Source organism: Vombatus ursinus, unplaced genomic scaffold, assembly GCF_900497805.2.
Source record: "Vombatus ursinus unplaced genomic scaffold, bare-nosed wombat genome assembly UNPS02014772.1, whole genome shotgun sequence".
In the NCBI taxonomy this organism is placed as follows: Eukaryota; Metazoa; Chordata; class Mammalia; order Diprotodontia; family Vombatidae; genus Vombatus; species Vombatus ursinus.
In genome coordinates, this window is record NW_020954550.1 from 5,068,894 (window position 1) to 5,086,043 (window position 17,150).

The 17,150-nt window shown below is 34.7% G+C and overlaps 1 protein-coding gene across 4 annotated transcripts in view; it reads left to right on the forward strand.

Annotated features, from left to right (window-relative positions):
• Window positions 1-14,956, forward strand: part of TENT2 (terminal nucleotidyltransferase 2) — a 73,172-nt gene extending 58,216 nt beyond the window's left edge. For 3 of the 4 annotated variants that reach the window (XM_027863375.1, XM_027863374.1, XM_027863376.1), the window contains 3 exons: window positions 2,141-2,232; window positions 12,325-12,404; window positions 14,416-14,956. In XM_027863375.1, the coding sequence (XP_027719176.1) occupies window positions 2,141-2,232; window positions 12,325-12,404; window positions 14,416-14,490 (247 nt within the window). In that variant the 3' untranslated portion in view covers window positions 14,491-14,956. Of the gene's footprint in view, window positions 1-2,140; window positions 2,233-5,531; window positions 5,718-12,324; window positions 12,405-14,415 lie in introns of those variants that run through there. The other variant, XR_003569174.1, reaches the window with a different exon arrangement.
• Window positions 14,957-17,150: the final 2,194 nt, after the last annotated feature.

Below are 17,150 nucleotides of genomic sequence, written 5' to 3' on the forward strand. Positions count from 1 at the left end.
TGCTTTCCTGGTCTGCACTCTGGTCTTTATTCAGGGCCCCTGCTCCCCTGCAGTCACAAGTGCTAGCACTCTTCATTGTCTTGGAACTGTGACCAGGGACCCTGCTTCTTTGTGACTGATGATAAGGGTCTTCTCTACCCTGGAACTTTGACCCAGAACTACTTCTGGGCAGTAGGGTTGCCAATCAGTGCCTGCTGCACTCTGTGCCAGTAAGGCTGGCCCCCTGTACTTTCTTTCTGACCAGTTATCCAACCCCTTTAATGTCTCTTAACTAAGAGTTCCTGAAGCTGCTGCTGCTGCCACGATGCAGCTGCTATCATGGCTGTCACAGGGCCAACCCTTGTGTTGCTGTTGAAGCGTTTGGGCTAGGCTCCCACCCTGGTGTTACAGACCTGTCCTGCTGACCTTCTAAGTTGTCTTAGGTTGGAAAAATATCTCACTTGACCTTTTGTTGGTTCTTCCACTGCAAAATTTGCTTTGAAGAGTTTTTAAAAGTTGTTTGAAAGAAAATATTAGGAGAGTTCAGCTAGGTTGCTGCCTTTACTCCACCATCTTGGCTCCTTTATCCTAGCAGCTTGTTTAAGTTAATGTGCTATTATAATGGTTAGAGAGATGGACTTAAAGCCAGGAAGAAACCTTGATTCAGGTTCCACCTCTGATAAATATTGGGTGTATGACTCTGGGCAAGTCACTTAACTTCTCAGTGCTCTAGGCAACTCTCTATGATTAGAAGTTGCATAAATGGTTCTGACCTACATTGGTATAGTATTTTCTCAACCAGCAGTTTGCTATAGCAATGAAATCACAAGTCCATCCCCTAATCCTCTCCTAACTTGTTTAAGTAGGTCAGATTGTAGTGCCTTAGTGATGTGCCATATCTTTTTATCTTTGTTGTTTCTTCTAATTTGGTATTTATATTTATCTTTGCCCTAATGAGTTTGATTGTACATAGATAACTAATTCAAAATGACTCACTTCAGTGAGTTGTTCCCTGTATTTTAAAATATAATCATTCTTATATTTAGTTATTTGGTATTTATCAGTGCCTTTCATCTCTCTTCTTTAAGAAAATACTTAGGGGGGCAGCTAGGTGGTGCAGTGGATAGAGAACCGGCCCTGAAGTCAGGAGGACCTGAGTTCAAATCTGGCCTTAGACCAAAACACTTGACATGTACTAGCTGTGTGGTCTTGGGCAAGTCACTTAACCCCAATTGCCTTACCAAAAGAAAAAAAAAATAAGAAAATACTTAGGATATATAGGCTTGCGGTTTCTACAAACCTTTGTTCTTACTCACTTCTTATCACTGAACCATATTTGTAACCTATTTTTTACTATGCTATGCCCATTTTTGAAATCACCATGTATTAAAATATACATATATTGACTTGATTTGCAAGGAGTTTTTGTATTTTTTTAATAAAAAATCTAATCTTTTTTGTTATCATCATAGATGTAATCTCATAAACTACAGGTATTATGGTTGTCATTTTGCAAATACTTAAAACACTTCAAGATGAGTTGATTAGATATCCTCTGAAATGTTTGTTGTTTTTTATATCCATAGTAAAAATGATGCCGAAAATTCCTTTATCTCTCCCAAGGAGGCATCCTTCCATTAAAGCTACAACCTCCATTTTGTCTTCTGGTTTCATTTATAGCAAAAATGTCAAGATTGTTATGCTTCAGTTTTGAACAGGAATCTCACATTTAAAGTACCAAGAGTTAATTTACTATTTAAAAATGGTCTAAATACTATGTAATTTTTACACCCTTTTCTGCCTTTCTTTGCCATTCTCACTACAGAAACAGAAATAGAACCACATGGTCATTTTCTGGATTTCATTTTTCTGTAGGTTGCCATGGCCAAAGAACTCATAACCAGATGGCCAGCCTCCTGTTGATTAGCTTCACTATTCAGCTAGGCTGGTCCTCAGAAAGGAATCATAGTTTATTACTGGGACTGCACTTGAAGCCTTCCCAACATGGTAGAAACTGCTAGAACTTCTACTTTGCTGGCATAGCCTTTGAGAGCCTAGGGTCATTCCATGTCGCTATGAGGCATCCGGTGTGAGGATGAGAATGTTTTTACTTGAAAAAAAAAATTCACTTGATTAACAAAAGTTATTTTTCTTCTTTTAGCTGGAACAACAAAATGATTTCAGTTCGTGAAGCCAAAGCCCTTCCAAGACCTGATGGTGTTGAGTGGAGAAATAAATTCATCTGTGTTGAAGGTAATTTTTTTTAACTATTCTTACAATTATTTACCATTCTTTGGTGTTACTGCATGAATTGGTTGAATAATTTATTTGTGATTACATTTATTTGTGATGAATTTCACGTTTTAGGCCTTTTTTCCTTCTCTTTCAGGGCTCCCTGAAGAGATACAATATTTATTATTTCTAAATTTATATTTTTAGCAGGGGGAAGGGTTTGGACCTCTGATTGCAAAAATATAGGGAGCTCTCATGGTAAGGATACTCTCTGTACCAGTGAAGATTGGAACCTACTCTGCAATTACAGTCTCTGAGATTAGCTTGGGTCATTGAGAAGTTAAATGAATTACCCAGAATCACATAGCTGTGAAGAACTAGTCAAAGATAGTCTGCTTTAGTTGGAGAAAATGATTCAGTTTTCATTTACTCTTTAGTCTTTCGCCTTTTGGAGCAATTTGGAGCACTTCCTGGTCAGTCATAATATTGATATAAAGTATAAGGTACTTGTACTTGAATATTTTTCCTTCAACTTTTTAGGCTATTTAGATATAAAAATATATAAATGTTTTACTTGATTTTAGGTGTAAAATATCCAAGAACTCTTTGGATAAATTAGATCGTGATTAGTACATTAATACAGATTAGATTGTGGTTTCATTGGTGTCTAGTTACCTTTTTGAGTTACAAAGAAAGGGAGTTTGATAATGAGGAAGTGTGCTAACAGTGAGAATAACACTGGCCTTGGATGAAGACAGCCTTGGTTTAATTCCAAGCTCTACTGCTCATTCTTGCTGTGACTTGGGGCGAGTCACTTATATTCTCTGAGCCTGAGTTTTCTCATCTGTGAAATAGAGAGGAGTAGTAGATGAACCCTGAAATCCTTTCAAACTCTGAACCTATTATCCTGTGATCTTTAAAATGGAGATGATAATGTTACTTATACAAAATATTCCTTATAGGGATGTTGTAAGGATCATGTGCGATACTCCATAAAAGTGATACCTAAACGTAAGCTGTTTATGTACTCCATGTAGTCATGCATGGATTGGGCCATGTGGTTATAACGTGCCTAAAGCAACAAGCATTTGCTCACTGTAGAATTGCTTTATTTAAAGCAAACATGAATATGTTATGTCCTCCTCAAATCATGTATATAAAATTAAACATTTTTCAAATGATTTTGAAAATAGAAAGTAATTTTAAAACAAATATGAAGCAATATTTAAAAGATAATTAGAGATGTCATGACAGTGGGAAAAGTTCAGACCTCGAGTCAGGTTTACTTTCTGTCTCTGGCACTTACTAGCTGAGTGACCCCAAACAAGTTGTTTGATAACAATAACAACAGTAATTGTTATAGATACTTATATATTACTTTGAGGTTTATAGAAAGAATTACATACATTTTCTCACTTAATTATTATAACATCCCTGTGAAGTAAGTGCTACAGTTATCTTCATTTTACAGATGAAAAAACTGAGGATTAAAGGTTTAGTGGGTTTAAAGCCCATAGACTTAACCTCTCTTGACTTCAGTGCCTCTCATCTAAGTTGTAAATATTCTCAAACTTTGCATTCTCTACAGTTAGAAAATAATAAATCCTTCATGTATTTGTGCATTTAGAAGGTGAGTTGTCTGCACACAGACCACTCTTTCCGTTCCTGTATAGGTATTTGTAGTTAAAGATATATGTAATCAGTTGTATCAGCTCTCCTATTGGAATAAACAATATAAAATAAATAATAAGGAATATGCATGTGTTAAATCTTGGAATTTAAGTAAAAGGTATAGTGTAATTTCTTACTTTATCTTTTTACCAAGACAGATTAGGGGACAATAATAAAATACCCATCTGGGATTTGATAGCTAGACCTTTACCTCATCCTTTGTGGGAACTATAGAGCTTTGGCTTCTTTCCTGGCCTTGCCTCCAGTTAGGCAAAACTATTTAAAGCTTCTAGAATAAAGCTGGGAACTCAAGTAATGCTGAGGAAGTAGCTGCAAGTGCCTGCTTCTTTGGTTTCCAGGGCAAAGTTAACACCCTGGATTGTGTGAGAGGTTTAGGCTGGATGCTGTGAGGAACTCCCTGTACCATCTGCCTGTCCGCCTGGCCAAGCACTTATTCACCTCCATGATGTTTTTTAGGTGCCTCCGAATGATAGGCAAGTGTTTCTTTCTAAAATTTTAGTATTTTGTTATTAATTTATGGCAGCTAGATGTAGTAAGAGTTTAGGCTAGATTTGTTAAAAATAATTGGATAATCATTAAAAAAACTATCTGTGTAGACGTTATTATATTATAAGTGAAAATAATTTAGAAAGTGGCACCTGGCATACTGCTTTGGTTGTCCAGTGGTTTTTTAATAAATGTTTGTAGAAAATATTAAACATTTTGCTACTGGGCTTTTCAAAATGAACATATGTTTTATTTCTTAAATATTGGTTGCATTAAAGTATCTAACCTGATAAAATTTGATCTTTTATGGCAAACTATATTTTCCCATTAAAAAAATACTACAGTGCAAAATAAGTCTCAAATAATAGTCTTCTAAGCTGTGAAATGCAAGAGCAGTGTTTGAAATTATTATTGATATGCTTATGTCTCTATAATGTTTGTTTCCATTTAGAGCATAACCCTGGAATGTGTAATGTCACATTTACTTAGATTATTTTTTTAAAATAAAAATTGTTCTTATAACTTCATTAAAATAGACTAGTGCTATACTGAAATTATGGTATTGATATCCACTAAATTTTAGTATTCAATATGGAGTCAGTCTGGGTACCAAAAGTACATACATGAAAGTAAGTACCAGTAGAACTTAAAACAGTTCAGTCCAGACCTCTATATGAAGATAGAGTTAGAGTATATTCTCCAGTATATCATCCTATATGTTTATAGGATAAAAATTCAAGTATATTTTGAGATTGTTGTGAAGAATTTTCTCTACTTACCATTTTAATGCAGTATTTCTTTGTAATGTTTTTGTCATGCACTTGGATTAAACAAGTATTATTATCCATTTCCTTGTTCCATTTTAAGCACAAATTAGTTTTTCATTGGCAAGAATCTTAAATGAATGTTTAAATATGGGTAATTAAAACTCAGCTTCCATTGAAGAAACATATATAAATAAAGTCAAAAGAGTACCTCCTTCGCCAGGGTCCAAAGAACTGTTTGTGTTTGAGGTGCTTGTAGCATTTCATTTGGACTTGGGCCTTATCCACTCACACATATCAGTATGTGTTTTGTCCATCTGTCACTGTTCCTAACTTCCTCCCTTTCATCTTCAAGTAACTGGACTTATTCTCCCACAGCTTCCTGGAGAGGGAAGACGAGCTGCCAAAAACATGTGCCTCTACCTCAGAACTAGAAAAGGGCATTTGACAATTGTGCCCAAATGCCAGCTGGACTCTGATCCTTCATTGTAACACATGCAACTTGTCCTTTCACTGAAGAAGTACTTGTCATCATAGAGAGTGGAATTTGCTGACATTAAAAATGTGTGCCTTTTACGAGTTCTTACCTTGTTTCTTGTCTCTCTGCCACTTCCTATTTCTCTGAGAGCAAAGGAGTTATAATGTTACTTGTTTCCCTGTGCTGGTTCAAGACTTGATCCACTACAGTCTTACTGCTTATCTTCACAGAATCTCAGGGTTGGAAAGAGAACTCAGACATCATCCAGTTCAATGCACACTTGAATAGGAATTTCCCTGTACAATATGCCTGACAAATGGTCATCCAGCCTCTGTTTGATTAACCTTAGTGATAAGGAACCCACTACCTCTTGAGGTTGCTTATTTTGCTTTTGGTCAGCTCTTAATTGTTAGGAAGCTTTCCCTTATGTAAATCTGAAGTCTCTCTTTCTGTAGTTTCCATATATTGGCCCTGGATAGCCCTGCTCTTTAAAGCCTAATAAGATAAATCTGATCCCTCTTCCACATAACAGCTTCTACAGGTCTTTTTTCAGCCTTATCACCTTCCATTATATCTGCTGTAATTTGTCAAAATGATTTTTACAATATTGTATTCATAACTGAGCATAATATTTATTCTAGATGTGGTTTAACCTATCAGAGCTCTCACCTTCCTCATTCTGAACTCTGTATTCATGAAGCCTAAAATTACATTAGCTTGTCATCTTGTTGTAATGACATAGTCAGTTGCAGAAGTATAGAATGAGGGTCTTGTGACTAGATAACAGCTGACATGAAAAAAAGATCTGAAGTTCTTAGTGAGCTATGAGCACAGTGAGGGTTGTCTTTTGCAGTTGATTATTTTGTTACAAGTGTAGGAGCTTACACATATCTGTATTAAATTTCATCTTAATAGATTTGATCTGTCCTAGCCTTCAGTATCTTTTTGGATCCTGTCTCTTTTCTGCAGTGTATTAGTGATTTCCCTCCAGCATTGTCCCGTCTGCAATTTTGATAATTATGCCATCTGTCCTTATCCAGATAATTGATAAAAATATTGAATAGCATAGCACTAGGGACAGGTCCCTGGGGCACTCTTATTAGAAGCCTCCTCCCAGACTTTCATTGTCATAAATTATTTCTCTTTGAATACATCTTACTATTTCCAAATCAACCTAGTTGTAATATCAAATAACTCACATCTATCCCGCTTGTGCAGAAGATTACTGTGAGAAGTATACTGAAATCCAGCTCTGATGTTACCTGTAATCTTCCTTTGAAGTCCATGCCATGTATTTTACCATCTTTGCCAGATCACAGAATCACAGGTTTTACCACCTTTTTCAGATTCTTAAAGCCATTGTCTACTGTAGGGTTCTTTAAAAATATACCGGCCTAGTAATCTGTCTTTAAAAAATTAAGTTAAGCTATTTGTGCTAAATCCATGGAGGGCTGGCTTATAGTGGTCATTGTTTATTTTTTTTTATTTAATTGCTCATAAACTATCCCTTTAATTATTTTTTGTAGAATTTTGCCAAGAGTTGAGTTAAGCTCACTGTATTATAGTTTTAAGAATCTGCCTTCTTCCCATCATCATTTCTTGGAGCAAGATAGATAATCTGCCTTCTCCTTTAAGGTTGGATCCTCTTATAGAAAGAACCTCTAAGCATTACGTATTTCCAGAGCTTCAGTGGTCTTTACTCTGCTCTTCCTTCTCTGTGTCCTCTTCTTTTGCCCTTCAACCTCCTGATACAGTTCAAGATGCCCTTTGGCCTCTTCAGATTCTTTATTCCTTGTTTTCCTTTTTAAGCACTTCAGTGTTTTTAAAGGAACACTTCATTCTCCTTAATAATCTAGAGGTTTGAGTTTCTTTCACTCTTTCCTGGTAGGGAAAACAACCTAGATTTTCTGATGTCATAATAATAGCTAGCTGCTACCTGACAATGGCAAAACCACAAACATACTGCACCCTCTGAAAGTCACACAAAAATTTTTCTTATCCTCTGTCACTGTTGTAACTCATTACTTTGTTCTTAGATCTTTTACTTAATATTATTGTGGCTAACTGCTGTGACAGATTGCCTGGTTTATACCAGTTGTTAACTTCTTGGAAGCTCCTGAGCAAAGCTTCATAGTAACATCATATAAGCTATCTGTATCATGTGCTTTTTGCACTTCTAGGATGTACCCTGTCTTTTTCATGATAATGCTGAGCACTATGCCCATTTGCTCTCCTTTGGCAAAGTTTCTGCCAAATCCCTAATACTTCTCTGGCCCTGTGGTTTATTCTCTTTCTCTTTACCACTGGGAGTTCCTGTACCTACTTGCGTATGTTCCGTTTCTACACTGAGCTTTAGTGTGTTCTAACGAAGAGTTTGAAAAGATACTAGGGTGTCTAAATGAAATATCCTTCGACCTGGAGTGCAAATGAAGGTCAAAAATGGAGATTGGGCTTTGGAAGCCTTGGGCACAGCTGCCTAGTAGCTGAAGCCATGGGAATAGATGATCTCACTGGATATATGTGTTTAGAGAAATACACAAGTTTGAAGTAAACAGAAAGGAAAAGTTTTAGAAATTGTGTTTCAGTACATCTATGATTCCATGACCTCATCTTACAAAATGTAAGCTGTCCAAGTCTTATCACCATGTGTGATTTTTTTCCTTTTTAGGAACTCTTCCTAACATATGAAAGGTCTTCATCTGCTTCTTTTAATATTTTGTGGAATCACTGTGCTTCTCCTTCTACTTTATGACCAGACTATCAACTTTTCTGATGAGATGTGTCCTTGATTGTTTCACTTTGTGACTTGAAATTTTGAGAGGTAACAAAGTACTGAATTAGTGTTTAGGAGAACCCTGGGTTTTGAATCCTGGCACTAGTATATACTAGCTGGAAAAATTGTTTAACCTCCATGAACTTCTGTTTCCTTATTTGTAAGATAGATTTAAGATTGCCTACTTCATGAGGGTGTTGCAAGTACCTTTGTACTTTGTAAATCTTAAAGTTATGAATTATTATTTTTATTCAATAATTTTCAGCCATATAACATCATAAAGAGAACATTGATGATGGCTTTTGTGGCATCAAGCAACTTGCGAATCATTGAAAACACTATGTTTCCCAAACGCAATACTCTTTCTATTCATTTCTGGGCCTAGTTCATTGTTGGCCTGTCCTCTTGACAATCTCTTCCCGTTTATCCACTCTCTCCTACCTTCTCTCTCTCTTCTTCCTTCCCTCCATAACTGCATTTTGTAGTCTACAATCTGGGCAACATATTTTCAGGAGTATTAGAAGCTTTAAGTCTAAATATCTCTATTTTTTATTAAAATGCAAATGGAGCTAAGCTTTCAAATACATATATCTCCTTTCACTAACCTATCCCTTATTCTTGTTAGCCCATACAAAATTGCTGTGCCTCTTTTTAGTACCAAGACTGATGCTCATCCATTTATCTCACCTTTGGAAAAGAAATCTTGCTTTAGTGAGGAATGTAATCTTATTCCAGCCCATAACTTTTGGACTTGAGACACTAATGTGGACCATTAGTTTGTATAAAGCATATTATTTTACATCTCAAAGAAAAGATTCAGACTGTTGTTTCTGTCTGAGTCTCACTCTGCTTTTCTAAGAAACTCAATTGCACCCTCACTGCTGATCAGCAGTCTTCTGTGATTGGTTCCCTTCTACATAGAATGATTGATCTAAATTTATATTACTCAATCCCTCCTTCTGTCATCTCCTTCCTCCCTTTAATCGGATGACCTCACTTTTTGTTTTATTGAAAACATCACGGCAGTCCAGGGTAAACTTTCATATCTATCCTCAGAATCCTTCTCTAAATACCTTGCTGTTTATCCTCTTATCTAAGGAAATTATGTCCCTCTGCCTTTCTGAGGTTAACATTTGCACCTGTGCTCTTAATCACATGCCTTCTTACTTCATCTAGGACTATGTTCCCTTAATTATCCTCTGTCTCTAGTATTTTCAGTTTCTCCCTCTCTTTCTCCTTTTTTCCCTCTGGCTTCAAACATTCAGTGATACTTCATATCCTGGAAAATTTTTCAGTTGACCCTACTGCCTTTTAGCTATTATCTCTTTTATTTCAACAATAAACTTTTCAAATGAGTAGTTGAAACCTGCTCTATTTTGTTACTACCCATTCTTTACCCCTCTGTAATCTTAACCCCTTCTTCACTCTACCATAATCTGACAAGTAACCAGTGATTTGCTATATCCAGTGGGTTTTTTGGGTCCTAATTTTTTTCATTCCAAACATCAACAAAGAACATTTCCATAAACACAGCCACACACGAAAGAATTCTATATGAAACCATTGATTTGCATATAATATTGCTTACGCATGCTCCCTCTCTCTGTGTATATGCATATATATACACACAGACACACACACGTATATATATATGCACATATATATGCACAATAACGTGTAAATTCTACGTGTTATTTTAAAAATTGTCTTGCTGGTATGTGCTTCATTCTGAAATTTCTTCTTTTCTCTACTATGCATTAAAAACAATTATCAGTTTACCCCTCACCCCCTTTTTCACGTTACTATTGTTAACCCCTTGGCAACGCCTTCTTTCCCTCATTTAAAAAACTGAGAGAAGCAGTTGGGTGAACCCTTTTTAACCAATAAGCATAGTTAAGCAAAAAAGAATCCACATATTGTCCATATCTGAAAATGTATGTCTTTGTACTTTGTGTCCATGATTTCTCTGTTAGGAGGTAGGTAACATGCTTCATCATAAGTCCTATGCAGACTTGGTTTGTCATTGCTTTGATTAGAGCTCTTAAATCTTTCAAAATTGTTTTTCCTGTTGGTGTTCTTGTATAATTTGTTTTCCTGGTTCTGCTAATTTCACTGTCAGTTCCCAATACTTAGGATTCTCTGAAATTGTCTCTTTCATCATTTATTATAGAACAATAATGTTGTGTCACATTATATTCATATACCCCAATTAGTTCAGCCATTCCACAGTTGTCTAAGAGGTAAGCCTATAAGGCAGGCACTTAAATTCTGGTTCTTGCTTTTCTTCCCCCACCCTACCCCCTCAGATCCCTTTTCAGGCTCAGGAAGTTTGCTTGCTTACAGCTATTCTCTGTTCATATTTTCCCCCTTTTAACCTTTTCTCCATTTCTGCTTATTTTTGTTATATTTGATATATCTCTACACCAATACTGGTATGTTCAACCCTCTTTTTTCCATTTTACATAAAAATGAGGTGTATCTAATGCCCATTCCCTCTTTTTACTTCTTCCATGTTTTCGTATACCCTTCTCAGGTACCCCAGTTATGAGAAATATCAAATTCAACATCTTCTTCCTACTTCCCCCACAAGTGTATATTCTTCTTTCAGTCTCCATTCTTCAGTCCCTCAGAACTGACCAGTTCACCCTCATGACCTCTCTTTTTCTTGTTTAACTCTTCAATACCTTTTGAAGACATAAAGATTCTAAAGGGATATTTGTTTATTTTCTCTCTATTAGGATGTTAGCACTGCATCATCATATAGCTCTTTCCAGTTGTTAAAATCATTTTGCCTTTCTATGTTTTTCTGGACTCTTGTGTTTGTATTTTAAAGCTCCTTCTTAGTTCTGGTATTTTCATCCAAAATGTTTCAAAGTCCTCTATTCCACTAAAGGTCCAGTGTTTTTTTACCTGTAGGTTTATATTCAGCTCTGCAGAGAACATTGTTTTTTATTGTAAGCCTTTATCTCTTTTGCCTTTTGAAATATTATATCCTGGGTTCTCTGGTTTTATAGTAGAAGCTGTGAGGTCTTGTGTGATCCTAACCGTGGTTCTTTAGTTTCTGAACTCTCTTTAGGCTATTTGCAATCTTTTTTTCTTTGATGTTGAGAGCTCTGGATTTTAGCTATGACATTTGTAAGACCTTTTTTAGAAACTCCTTTCAGGAGATGATAGATTCTTCATATCTTTTCTTTGCTCTGTTGTTCTAATAGATCTGAAGTTTTCATTTATGATTTCTTGAAATACAGCGTTTAGGTTTTTTCCCTTTGATCGTGGTTTTCATAAAGTTCAGTGATTCTTAAATTATCTCTTTTTGACCTATTTTCCAAGTCAGTTGTTTTTGATATCTGAGATCTTAAATTTTCTTCTATTTTTTCAATTTTTAAATTTTGTTCTAATATTGCTTGTTATCTCACAGAGTTAATGGTTTGTAGTTGGTCTATTCATGTTTTCAGGGATTTTGTTTCTTGGACAAAATTTACCACTTTCTCTTATAAACTGTTTTTCTTTCATTTCTTTCTTTGAGCTTTTTATTTCATTTTTTAATCTTTTATTTCATTTCTTCTTAATATTCATGTAGTCTTTATGGAAAGTCATTTTTTTCCTTTGAGTCTCTGCTTAGAGTTGTTATGGAGTTGCTTGCTCCTTCATCCAAATATTGTTTCACCTTCTTTCTCCCTTCTAACTTACAAAGGTTTGCTCTTCCACACTCACAGCTTCAACTCTCACATCAGAGCTTATGATTTCTAAATCTGTCTTTACTTCACACCTAAGCTTTGGCTTTGTAAATACAACTTACCACTGGACTTTTCTACTTTATTTTTTCACACTGGATAGTATATACATGAAGATATGAACAGTAAAATTTTATATGAGCCGTAGTTTTAACAAATTCTTACTGTGTGCATCTAACATTCTAGAACCGTTTGATGGAACAAATACAGCCAGAGCTGTGCATGAAAAGCAGAAGTTTGACATGATCAAGGATGAATTTCTCAAGGTAAATCAGTGCTTCAGAATTGAAGGTATTATTTTCTTAGGTTTTGTTGAATTCCAGAATCAGTGGCCAAATAGTATTTGGAAGAGAAAAAAACATTTAATATGAAACACTACTTTTTATAATCTCTTAAAGTAATATGTACCCTGTATTTTTATTCAATAAAAGCATTTATTACTTGGAATTAAATAGACAAATCCAAGGAAATGTGAGCATATGTAAATTTGCACAGTAATTTATACTACGGAAAATATCCATTGCAACCTCTCAGGAGCTAGAAATAGTCTTTGGTATGCTTTCTACTAATTTCTGGGAGTTTTACTGTAAATGTCTGACTTAAAAGGACTGCATCTCTTCTACCTGTTTGTGTGTGAACCACCCTAAGCATGAAGAAACGCAGAGCAGTCAGCATTTACTCACTCATACCCATGCTTATGTGCCTAATACAGTAGTTCCTTTTGCCAGAAGTCTTTCCCTTCTTCCTAATGTCATAGTATAAAACTCTACTGTGGTATATTTGGGAAATTAAAAAAACAAGCACGTAAAACAAAAGTTGCAGGTTCATTTAAATTCAGCAAACATTTGCTGAGTTTATATTGTGGGTAAGGTATTGTCCTAGGAACACAACGAGTAAACTGATTAAACTGTGAGGGTCCTTTAGGGGTCATTAAAAAAAAGAGAGAGAAAATGAACATTGTTTTTGAGATAAAAGTGCCATTGTGAGTGTTAAAAGCAGTGCCTGAGATTTGGCTTTCCCTAATTTGCCAGTCAGAACAAAAGTAGAATGTGTGGCTAGCAGCATTATTTCTGATGTAATAGAAACAACACTGGATGTGGTATCAGATGTGGTATCAGAATGTGGTATCAGATGTGGTATCAGAAATTTTTAGGTTATGGCTATGCACCTTGTAAAGTGTGCAAATCATTTAACTTTTCTGAGCCTTGGTTTCTCCATTTTAAAAGAATTTTATCCTTTTTTTAACTTCATCATAGCTTCCCAGTAATACCTTTTTATCTACCATGTGGAACCTTCCTTTTTAGCAAAGAAGTAGAGGTGTATAAAATAAATTAATACATAGGCTGTTTCTGATAGCCTATTCCTCACTCTGCCCCTTTAGTCTATAACCTGTCTACCAAGAGGAGAGGAGAAAGTATTTTTTATTATCAGTCTTCTTGTTTCAAGATTGACCATTAGTTTCTTCTGTTTCTTGCCCAGCCTACCTTACAAGGGTTATTGTGAGAATCACGTGAAATATTGTATTTGAGAGGTGTTTTAAAATACATATTACTTTCACTTTTAAGCAGATACACTTTTTTTAAAAGTCCTGCGTGATTCCCTCATTGAGAAATGGAGGTGACCCTGAGTACTCAAAAGGCTGTGCAAGCAGTGGGCAGGCCATGGCAGTTTCTACCAAGTTGGAAAGACTTGAGTACCAACTAAATTAGCTAATCTGGGAAAATTGGCCCCTAAGTGAATGATGATGAATTTCTTCACACTTTCTGAAGACTGACAATTGAGGCATAGAGGTTGAGGTAAATAAGTACACTTAGAGTAGCATTTAAGCATTTGCTTACCAAAATTAACTTGTTTAAACAAAGTTAATTGATTTTATCTATGTATAGCTTTTTGTACCGATAATGCTACTAATCATAAAGTTCACTGATGAACATAGAAAGAACTTCAGCTTTTGCTAAATACAAATCTTGAGTAAGCCTAAAAGGATCCCCATATAAAAATTGTTGTTGACTCTCCTTTGTGAATAGTGCTCGAGTTCCCAGTTACATATGATATGGGGTTTACCATTTTAGTATTACTCTGGTTCTCTTCCTTGTTGGAGAAGTGAAATTATATACCTGGTGAGGTGAAGAATTATAAAAAAAAAAACAAAACATTTTTTAATTGTTGAACTAAATCAGGTTAAAGAATTTAAATCGTGTTTTCTTTGAAAGCTAATGAATATATAATAAAGCAAATGTAGATTTTTAAGAATGCTTTTTTTTTTCTCTTTCCCAGTCATGGCACAGATTGAAAAGCAAGAGAGACTTGAACAGTATACTACCTTTAAGAGCTACTATGCAGAATAGATAACTGGCTTCCAATTCATTCCTATTACTTCTGAGAAATAAAGGATGTTATTAACACTTCAATGCATTTTGTTCCCTCTGTCATGGTTTCTTTTTAATTAATATTTTCTTTATTCAGATTTTGTTAAAAATATTTGTATAAAAGATTGCGTATTTTATTATGGCATTTGCTACTATAAACCTTAGTTTAAAAATGCATTTCTAAAAATGTATATACATTGTTGACTTACAGTACAGGCTGTGGTGCCATACGTTTCAGAACACAAAATTAACTGTATTTATGAAGGTGGTCAGAGCAATTAAAAGGACTTCAGAAGAATCAAAATGTAATTATACCATATTAACACAGAAGACATTTGTTAATTTGTGGGAAAGGTGTGATCAATATGCTCAAAGTTTAACAGCGTTCAGTTGCTATTTCATTGTCCACATCTACAGCAAAATGAAAGTTGAAGCAAAAAAAAAAAAAAGTTGCCATAATTTTTTTTGCTTAAATTTCTAGGGTAGATGGGGCCTTAGGATTTGGCCATATTAGCATAGGACAGGAAAGTACGTTTGGGTTACTATTGGAATTAATTTTTCTTGTTGAAACAATAATAGATTTTGCGTCATACTCCTTTGAACATTGTACCCATTATGATCGATTCTTTGGAAGAATCTACTCAAAAGTTGACATACTGGAATGTCTCTGGGTATTTATAATAGGTCAGTGCAATGAGCTCTTTTCCTGTACTCAGCATTTTTTAATTTTTATTTTCCCTGTGACATGAAACAACAGACACTTATCAAAGTTAAGGTTATATCCTAGTTGTAGTCAATCAGGATTTTTCTGAATACTAAATTACAGGAATTAAAATCTAAACTGGAATTTTTAAACAGTAAGCTACTATAAAATATTTTAAATGATCCATCACAAAATGAATATATGTAAATGCTTAATATTTGTAAAGAGTAGATCAGGTATCTTTTTTTTTTTTTTAAGTATTTCCTTTCCACACAAAGAAAATAGTGGTGACTGCTAAAATAGCTGCTAAAATAAGCCAAGGGTTTTTTTTTAATTTTGTGTAAATATTTGTAAATTGGTCAGCTATTGTAAATTGAAATATAAAAAGTAATTAAAATTTTTTAACTTTTTAAAAAAGACTGTATGAAACTTCTTTTAGACCTGCTGTAGCACGGTTTGTGCCTGTAATGTATTTGTTGTTGCAGACCAATTCATATGTCTAAACTATTGCTTTTCATTAATTTCAGGAAAGTTCACATTTTCATTTTTCTCTTTAAGTTTAATATTTTGTATGGTGTCAAGTGGAATAAAGTGTATGTATGGAAAGTATTAGTTTTTTCCTATGAATTTATGTTAATTTCATATTTCCTAGATAGTTCTTCTCATTAAATGGCCAGGACAGGTGGGAAAAGACACAGAAAATTTCACATGTATATTTTCTCTCAAAAGCATTTATAACTGACTCAGGAAAACTAAATGATTCTAAAGATCTACATGTAATGCTGTAAGGTTACTCTCTATGACCTATAAATAGTCTTAGTTTTTTCAATTAATTTCAACAAATATTTCTTAAGCATCTACTATGTCAGTGAACTAATCGAGGTTCTAGGATCTTTTGATACTTAATGGTTCCTATTTCTGTGTTTCAACAGTCTTATTAATCCTTTCATCATCATTCTTATTAGTAAATTTATTCACATTATTATACCAGACTGTTTAGATAACATAGTATCTTAAATAGTTTTTTCTTGCTACTTAAATGTAGGCCTGAAGATGAAAGTTAACTACAATACAAAATATTTGTTTATGTGGTTCTGTTAGGGATGAATATGTTTGTTTCTCATAAATAAATTCCTCACTTTGCTGAAATTTGACCCTTCAAGCAGGAAAACTTAATCTAAACAATTTTTAAAAGATTGACTTATTGATGCTTTTTTAAAACACTGCCATTTCCCAATACTGACTCTCCCCTTTCGTCCCAAACTTTCACTTATAATAAAGATATAGTTAAGCAAAATAAACCAACATGCTGACTATTTCTAACAGCACATATCCCAGTCTGCACTGTTCTCCACCAAGAGAAAGATGTTCCATCATCAGTCCTCTGAAAGCAATATTGGTCATTACATTGATCAGAGTACCAATTCTTTTTCATTTCTTTTCCTTTACGTTATTGTGATCGTTATGTAAATAGTTCTCACTGCTGACTACATCAGTTCATGTCTCCCCCAATTTTTCTTAAGTTTTTTTCCTAAGTTTTTATAGTTATTTTTATGCACTAATAATTATATTATTATACTACAATTCGAGATTTTTGCCGCCAAAATGAATATTGTTATCTATAGAACCTTTCTGTCATCGACCTCCTGAGAATCTCTGCCCAGTAGTGGAATAACTGTATACCTATATAACTATATATAACTATCTATACTATATGTAACTATATACTGCACTCTATGGTACAGCCAAACTATCCTACATGCTGTTTTTGACAGATAATATACAATTTCTTTTGTGTGCCTTTTTACTGGCTGTTTCCAATTCATACAACGCACTCTCTCCCAGCCTCCTCTTAGAGTCTCTAGTTTCCTTCTAAGTTTGACTCCAACACTACCTTCTATGTCAAACCTTTCCTGATTTCTCTCTCCCCCCCACAATGC